General features: G+C 42.7%; 1 protein-coding gene across 3 annotated transcripts in view; it reads right to left on the minus strand.

Moving 5' to 3' along the window:
• MIER3 (MIER family member 3) overlaps positions 1-7,781 on the minus strand; it is a 19,129-nt gene extending 11,348 nt beyond the window's left edge. Inside the window, exons 1-6 of one of the 3 annotated variants that reach the window (XM_082242011.1) lie at positions 7,688-7,781; positions 6,762-6,786; positions 4,338-4,483; positions 3,101-3,235; positions 2,074-2,194; positions 67-152 (exon numbers count right to left, since the gene is read on the minus strand). In XM_082242011.1, coding sequence (XP_082098137.1) covers positions 67-152; positions 2,074-2,194; positions 3,101-3,235; positions 4,338-4,483; positions 6,762-6,786; positions 7,688-7,696 — 522 coding nt within the window. In that variant the 5' untranslated portion in view covers positions 7,697-7,781. Of the gene's footprint in view, positions 1-66; positions 153-2,073; positions 2,195-3,100; positions 3,236-4,337; positions 4,484-6,708; positions 6,787-7,206; positions 7,286-7,687 lie in introns of those variants that run through there. The other 2 variants (XM_082242012.1, XM_082242013.1) reach the window with 2 other exon arrangements.
• Positions 7,782-9,312: the final 1,531 nt, after the last annotated feature.

A 9,312-nucleotide genomic window follows, 5' to 3' on the forward strand; every position in this document is an offset into this window, starting at 1 on the left:
TATGTGGCTCAGTTTAGTTATTTAAGTATGTTTAAATCCACTAGTGTGGGTCATTCTAAGGGTTACCTTCCGCAAATCTTCAGATGAATTCCCCGCATCCACTTCCACATCTTCACCATCAGATTCTTTATCACCATCGCATGTAGTATTTGCTTTTTATAATGGAAAATGAACAAGTGTTAATTCAGGCATATTTAACCACTTGAATTTCACGTACTGCAACATAAGTAGTTCCGAAAACAGTTTTTTATAGTTTTGTTTCGGGCACTAGACAGCAAAATTATCAGTTACATTCCGCTGCACAAAAAGGGTAGGCATCAGAGGCTGACAGGGTAATCCTCTGGATTGTATTAAACAAAGTCCTACTAAGAGTAGACTCACTGAAATGAATGGCCTTAAATTAGTCCTGTCCATTCACTTCAACGGGTATACTATGAGAAGGACTAGCACTGAATACCACCCAATGTCTACTCTGGTATTAGTCCTACTGAGTAATGTAGAATTTACTCTCAGGTTAAACATGTCTAGAAAAGCTAGCCTGTGTGGTCTTCCAGATGTTGGGACTCCTTCCATCAGCCCCAGTCAGCAGGGCCAATAGTTAGGGTTGATGGGAGGTAAAGTCCAGCAACATTCAGACAGCCACAGGGTAGTCAAAGCTGGGGTACGGGAGTGCAGCTTAAGTCCAGAATCATGATTCAGAAGGCTGAGGACATGAGCGCTTTCAGATGATCAATTACCAAATGCATGTATACCAGCCTCTACAAAACTCTGTGAACCAAAATTACATTTCCCATTGCTCTCTTTCATTGTGTTTCTCGTCCTGCCCGTACGAGCCAGTCGTATCCGACTCTAGGGTTGTGCGCCCATCTCACTTAAGAGGCCGGGGGCCAGCGCTGTCCGGAGACACTTCCGCGTCACGTGGCCAGCGTGACGAAGCTGCTCTGGTGAGCCGGCACCAGCGCAGCACACGGAAACGCCGTTTACCTTCCCGCTATAAAGCGGTACCTATTTATCTACTTGCACTTAAGGGTGCTTTCGAACTGCTAGGTGGGCAGGAGCTGGGACCAAAAGACGGGAGCTCACCCCGCCGCGGGGATTTGAACCGCCGACCATGCGATCGGCAAGCCCTAGGCACTGAGGTTTTACCTACAGCGCCACCCGCGTCCCAACATTTCTCGTCTTACTTAAATTGTAAAGCGGAGGGCAGAGCCCCTGCATTTTACACTGCTTTATGCACAGTGCTCTGTTTACATAGGTTTATTAGAAATATCACCACATTTCAGTTTAAACCAATACAAAGAATGCCAGTGATTAAATGAAAATTGGATTGCTCTAATGTTTTCTGTGCCTGCTGCTCCCAATTTGCACATGAAGAAGTATTTATTCAGATAAGTTAGAATGCACAGTAAGTGGCTGATAAAAGGAACTGCAACAAATTCCTGTGTCAATTTTTTCTCCAGCAAGGCACCACAAAAGAATAATAAGAGAGGGGGAGACATATGTAAAACTGACCCTATTAAATGATCTTCAGTAATTTCCACACTATAGTTTCTTTCACTATATGGATTTTTGCAAGTTCAAAACACATGAATAAAGTGTTTCAGGATAGTTTTATGAATTTTGGTTACCAATACCCCTCCTCTAGAGCATACGTGTCAAAAAGGATTTGTGATTATTCCTAACATACTAATAATTATTCTTCCTGAAAATGAAGCATGGTCACAGATGCACACTTGTTCACCAACTCTGCCATGGCACCCATTTTATTTGATAAATTTAAGTTATACAGTTTGTTGAAAGTCTACTAGGTGGTGTGGTTAGTACTTCTGCACTGCTGCAACATTAAATTTCACACTTTTGTCTCACAACCATGTGATTTACTAATACAAAATGGACCATGTGTAGACCAAAAGCCTTGGCTGCATTTGAAATAATTGAGTGCAACAAGCTGAGACAGAATGTGTTCCTTCAGTTAGAGAGCAAAATGCATAACCGAATCAATCTCACAGTCCTAATACTTCTACGTCTGACACAATCTTCTGAAACACAACATATTAATATTATTTTCCCTACATCTTAAAGGCCGAGGGAAAAAGTCTGTAGTTTCATGTGAAGTAACCGATGGTGTCAAATCATCAGCAGAAGACTGTGTTTCTTCATCATCTCCTGACAATAGGTCTTTGGCTATTTCCTCCTGTAATCAGAAGTGTCAATCATTAGTATCATTCCACTCTGGAAGAAGTAACTGTATCTTGAAATTCATCATATTCCTTATGTGGAAGCCTGGAGAGGAGGGGCCTTCGTATTATAATTTCGTTTACTACTTATATCAGACTCAGTTAGAGTCAGAGTTAAGAAAATGCAAGAGATAAAGGGAAACAATTAAAACATCCAGTAGTTTTAGGTTTCAGTAATTACATAAAGCACCTGAGCTTTGTATATATGAAAAATTACAGCCTGTCACTAGCAACTCAATACTGACAATGTGACCAATTGAAAGAAAAGGGTGTTCAAAAGAAACTACAAAGTAACATTTGATAAAAGAGGTGTATGTAGATGTATTGCATACTATTTATTTGAAATCACTTTTACTTTTTCTATTTACTTTTTTAAAATCTCTTTAACATTATAAATATCTCATTTTCCTTTCATTTTGAGTTACATGAGTTATATCCAACACTGTTATTTAGCTGATGGTAAGGCAGGCCATTTTCAGTTATTATGAAATCATTGCCCTTCATAAGGGTGAGGGGCTGTAGTGGAGAGAGGGAAAATTGCTTCCCATTTTTACTACTGGAAGTATTTACTCTCAAGTGAGTGGCACCATTGGATACAACTCAGTTATTCAACTTACAGCCCAATCCTGACCATTTGTACTACTGTTTTCATCACAAAAAATACTTCCAGGGAAAGCATGTGTTGAAATGAAACTAATTATCTACAAGTTAAAGGAAAATTGTTGTCAGATTTCAAAGATTTTTGCATAAATGCAGAACATTTGGGCCTCAACGTTCAGGGCAATGAGGGGATTTCATGGTAACTATAGAACCCATGAGTCTCCTGCCTCACATTGTAACAAAGAAATATGTTTACGACTTACTTTATCCAAAGTCATGTCTGGTAGTTCATCTGCAAGTTCACTTGGGGAACTATCTGCACTGGAACTTGCTATAACTGGAATTGTCGGTTCATAGCCATAGAATGCCAATAAGTCTTCTAAGGGCATGCTTCCTTCCTAGGTTTTTTTTTCAAAGGGAAAAAAAGATGCATTGCCATTTGTAAAAACAACATATTTTTAAATATGCAGAAACAAAATGGTTTTAACAACTACCCCCCCCAAAAAAAGATTATCCAAATCTAAGATATAGGAAAATCTAATTTAAATACTCTTTCTCCTAAGGTTTAGTTAAGTTTTCAGCCCAAGTAAAAACATTCCTCTTTCTTCAAGCTTTTTGAATTCTCAGAATTGGCCTTGTATTGAGAGATGTTATATAAAAAACTAGATTCTAAATTTTAGATGTCTGATTGCGATGACCTGTCCTGTGATCATTTTATGAGACAGGACAGGATAGAATTTTTACAAATAAATAAAATAGAAGAGGGATTTAAATATGCTATATAAATTAACAGAGATGACATTTGCAATCTGATCCTGTGCTGTCACTTTACCTGCAACGGACAAACATTCTATCACTTGGGCATCCTATCATATGGTTCTGCAATAGCACCTCAACAGCCTTGTACACAGTACAGTCATACCTTCCAAAAAGTTCAGAAACCAAAGCATGGCTTCTGATTGGCTGCAGAAACCTCCTGCAGCCAATTGCAAGCTGCGGAAGCCCTGTCGGATGTTCGGGGTCCAAAGAACATTCGCAAACTGGAACGCTCACTTCCAGGTTTGTGGCATTCGGGAGCCAAAATGTCTGAGTACCAAGGGGTCCAGGATCCAAGGTACGACTATACAGCTATACTACCCTTTGATCTCCTTAAAGTGCTGGCAGTACTGATGGCTGCATAGTAAACAAATTTGCTTTTTAAAAAAATATGAGATAACCTTTTTTCCTGAATCTAGAATTGGTATTTAAGGTGACAGAGCGTAAGGCGATGCTGTGCGGGAGTGGTTTTCTATCATCTTGCATTGTTGTCATATCAATAGATAAGTTTTTCTGCTGCTGTTCTTTAAGTATTTGTTCCCATAACTTTTTTAACTGATTGAGTCAGCTCAGTGGTATTCTACGAAAATTCTTCCCACAATTTCTTTGGTGTTTAAGAATGAACACACAATTTAACCAAAGTTATACTAAAGATCCAGCATGCATAAGGGAAGAATTCCTTACCTTTTCTAAGTCTTCAATCTCAGAACCGAAATTTTTACCCTCATCCATCATTTCCTCCTCTTCAAGAGTTCTTTCATCATCATAGTCATGTACCAACATTTCAGCTGTAGGGTCAAAGTCATGATCCTCAGAAGATAAAGAGCCAACTATAAAAGACAATTTAAATCACTTTAGGAACACACAAAATGATATCAACACTAAAAAACAATGGTAAAAAATCATTTAAGTTCCAAAGTTAATGCTCCAAACAAAGAAGCATCAACATCCATTTTTATTATGCACAAGTTGTACACACACTTGTATGGACTGCAATTAAATCAAAAAGAGAATGAGCCTCATGCCTCTTATTCTAGAATAGCTCCACCAGGCAAGTGAAGAGACTGCTCTGGAAGAAAAGTCCTAGTGACCCTTAATTACAGCCTTTGTTGCAAGTACTGTATGTTAATTATTTGCATGAATATTAACTATGCATGTATGAGCTCAAATGTAAGCACAGTTCTTTATTTGTAGGAAACACACAAAAAGTTGGATCGCAGATTTCAGAAATGTAGTGTCAGTATACAAACACCTACTGAACAGGAAAAAATGTTGCTGATTAGAAGCTGACTCACTTGAAAATATGGTTAAAAACAGTTTGGAGGAAAGGGAAACACCATCTAAACAAGTCAACATTAAGCGTTGACAAGTCATTTTTAACTCGCAAGAGAAGTTATACTATTTAAAACTGTGTAAAACAGCCCCAGATATGCAACATGTTTGTTATAAACACACCAAGACAGTATATCTTGTGTTGCAAATTAATGGTAACATATCTGAGTGGTGAATGCCCACTTCCTTGGACTGCATAAGCTTGGATATCAGAAGATCTTCTTGATTTCAAGAAACCCAAGATCTTTGGACCAACTTTGAACTGCACATTTCCAAGTAACTGTGAAGTATCTGAATCAGGACAATTTAAATGCATACAGATGATACTTCAATTAAATCTAATTTACCTGAAGTTGATGAAATGGAGAAATGCTATAAGCTTGTTCTCAGACAATAAATGTAAATAAAAAATTCACACAGATCTTCCAATTTCATTTTTAAAAATAAAGTTTCCTCTCTTTGATGCTAAAATATACTGAAAAATATACTTATTTAATCTAAAGTAACAAAAACCTGTTAAAGGGTCCCCCAACCATGCAGAGCAGCTGCATGGGAGGCTGCAAGGGGGTAAAGGAGCCCCTTTGCATGAGTCTGTCAAGTACTCTTTTAGCTTGTTTTATTTTGTATATAGAGTTAAAGGAGATGCTCCAAAAAAAAAAGGCTGTATATTTAATAACAGAATCCTATACTCAGTTAATTCAGTTAAGCTTTCTTACAAAAACTAACTAATCTTTCTCAATTACTCTATTAATAGGTTTAGGTAATTTGGCAACTTTTGAAAATATGTAGGATACAGGATTTGCATTTGATTTCATTAGAAGACAAATTAACATTCACTACACTTCAATTTCATTGACAAATAGTTCCACATCTGCTTCTATTCATTGAAGTTATGTAAGTTCTACAAACACATCAACAATAATGACTACAAAAGCAATTAAAGCAATAAGACCAAGCCTACATCCTACATAAAAAGGATCCTACCTACATTCACAGCCTAATTCTAGCCATGGCTAGAACAAAGTTTCATTAAGTTCAATGAGATTTATATGCAACTTTCACGTGGGCACAATCTTACTTAGGAATAACTTGCATTTCTTATCATTTTTAAAAATTAATTCTGTCTGGTGTACTTTGGTTTGGCTGTACTTTGCTGTTCTTACTGTTGTGAGCCACCAAGAGCCAGGGTAACATTTTAAAAAATAAAATAATTAACTTCCATTTAAATCAACATTATTCAATTCTGAAGATCTCAGATTTCAAGGCTGCAACTTTAAGTTCATTTCTCAATAAAGTTCTTCTCAATTCAGGGGGACATACTTTTGCAGAAGCATACATTTAGGAAAGCAGAAAATGGTTTGAGGATTGCTGAAGGAGTGACTCCTGAAAGCAGCAAACAACTAGCATTAGGGATTTTACTGACTTACATTTTAAGGCAAGTTGTCCCACATGTACCATAGATTTTATTTAGAAAGTTAAATGCCTGGCTTTTACAACACCCACAACAGCTTTGCAACCCGTCACTACAGATTGTACAAGAGAGAACAGCTCTACAGGGCTCGACCCTTCTAGAACCAAACAAGTGACTTTTAACATGAAAAAACCAAGAAACAAAATAGGAAAGATGGAGGAGGTGGGGTGGGGTGGGGGAATCACTGTAAACAGAGAAAATACACAAAGCATCTTTTGACAGATGCGCCTGTAACCTGGCCCTTAACCGTACCCAAAAGCTTCCCACTGCCGGAATCACAGAAGAAGGAACTGAACAGGACAAACCTGGGCTCGAACTCCCAAAGGAAGCCTGGAAACAAGCAACGGGAGAAAGAACTGGTTAGAGATGAGCTGTACCAAAAAAAAACAAGGTGGAAAGGAAAAAGGACGCGAAAAGGGGTGGGTGGGCTTGTTGTTAATGGAACACATTTCAAGTTTTTTTGCAGACACTTCTCTCCGCCACCCCACCCCCCCACAACTTCGCCTTCCCTTTTTGTCTCTCAGCATCCCTTCCTCCCTCTTTCCCCACCCGCCACGACCAGGGCGCAACTCCGGAGCCTCCATCCCTCGCCCGGCCGCCCATCCCCTTCGCCGTAGCTTCTCCCCCCACACCCGCCCAGCCCTTCGAGCGTCGCCTCTCGCCCTCCAAGCTCGGAGCCCCTTTCGCTTTCCCCATTCCCACCGACCCACTGACGCGACCCGGAGGGCCCCGCGACACCCGCGTCCCCACCTCGGCCGGGCCCGCCCGGGCGCTGACAGGGGCTGTCCGGAAAGCAGCGGCGAAGGCAGCAGCCGGACCGCCCGTCGGAAAAAACACTCACACCCCACAAAACTCGCTCAGCCCCACCAGAGCCCCTCCATCCCGCGGCCTTGGCCCTCCTCGGGAGCCCCGCGGAGCAAGGGCTTGGCCCGAGCGCCCTCCACCTCCGCGCCCAGCCGCGGGACTGTGGGTGGAGACCGGCCGGGCAGCTCCGCAGACAGCCATCGGCAGACGGACGGCAGCTAGCCGCGGCCTACTCGCGCAGGCTGCGCTCCGCCGGGGCAGGCGGCTCCAGCAGCCGCCCGGCGGCCCCCGAAGCCCCCGAGGCGGGCCGGCGACCCCCGTAAGGGAGTCACGGGGCCGCCCAGGGGGCCGGAGGGAGAGCCCCGCCAGCGGAGCCCCGCCAGGAGCCCGCCGGACCCCAGCGCCCCTACCCGCTTTCCCCGCTCACCTCCGCCATATTGGGAGCGCTCGGGCTGAGCAGCAGCGATGCGCCAAGTGCCCGGATGGGGCCGCTAAGCCAATGGCAGCCCGGCCGGGACTGGGGCTGGAGCCGGCCGGAGAGGGAGGGAGGCGAGGCTGCCTGCTTAGCCGGGCGGGCTGGTTGATGTGGGGAAGGTGGCGGCGGAAGCGCAGGTTGTGGAAGCCAGCGCGGTCCTTCCCATCCTGTCAAAACTCTTCCCCCAATCTTCCCTCAGTGTCCTGGTAGGAGCGTCCAATATGTTCGGGGGTACGAAAGGGGGATATTTCATCTCCCCCCCCACCCCACTTCCCTTCAAGCACAAGCAGCTGACAGCAACCCCCGAGCCTATTGCTGAAGTTTGACAGGGAGTTTCTTCCTCCGTCTCTCGCATCCTGGCTAAGGGGGCGAATGGCGGAGAAACGACTTTAAGTGACAGCGGGACGACGCGGCAGGAGCGGGTTGTGAAGAGAGGAGAGTCCTCTTTAGAGAGAGGCCCAGCGCAGCATAGATTAGGGAGAAGAGAGGGGATTGCCCTATATAAAGGGGGGTGGGATGTTATTCCAGCTCCAACCCCCCCCCCCGCCAAAAAAAAAGTCCAATACTTTCTATATCTTCTGGACGGCAGCATATGGCATACAGCAACCTGTAGAATGCCCTTCCTGAAGCCAGCCGCAATTTTTTTTGAAAAACGGTGATTGCAAAAATCGTCAACTTGACGTTACTATGTGGTCCACTTCCAAAGAGCACTGCATAAGAAAGCAGGTAGTAAGAGCTCTCCCAAATCAGGTCACACAAGGAGGAGTCTAAAATGGCAATCCTATACACATTTGAAGTAGGACTTATTTTGTAGTAGGCACACATACGATTGCACTATAGTGCAATCTTATACATAGCTTTGTTTTCAATCATCGAAAATGCATTATTTAGCTGGTTCTGAACAATAACAATTGTGTTAATTCCCTCTATAACACACATACACACACACGGTGCTGATGTGCCACACCAACTCTTTAGAATGCCTTGTGTCCACAAATAAATGGGGGTGATCTGAAAGGTGCTATATTTTGGATTTCTAAAAATATATATATATATATATTAACAGTCTCTCTCCACAAAGGGTCCTCCTGAGTAAACATCATGGGATAAGAGTATGGGGCCTCATATGGATCTGTTACTGGTTAAATAAAGGGAAACAGAGGATACGAATAAGCATGCAGTTCTCATCGTGGAGGGAAGCAAGCAATGGATCTGGTACTGGTGATATATCGCTTATTCATAAATCATTTGGAATCACAGATTAGTAGTGAGCTAGCCAGGTTTGAGACAACACCCAATTATTCAGCTGGGTGAAAATTCAAGCAGAATGAAAATAACTTCAGCGTGATCTATGCAAACAAGGTGAATGGGCAACAAGACAGCAAATAATGTTCAGTACAAATACATGTTGTGTCACACCACCCCAGTCTCTGAGCAGCGCTAGTTTCCAGGGGTTCCAAGCGCTTACCCAGGGTTACTATTTCCTTTAGAATGAGGGTCAGCAGAGACTGGTGTCTTCGTGATATATGGTTAGCTACACATATATACAACCTGAGCTGACAATGGAGGGGTTCACA

The sequence above is a fragment of the Podarcis vaucheri genome (assembly GCF_965113315.1).
Source record: "Podarcis vaucheri genome assembly, chromosome: 11".
Taxonomy (NCBI): Eukaryota; Metazoa; Chordata; class Lepidosauria; order Squamata; family Lacertidae; genus Podarcis; species Podarcis vaucheri.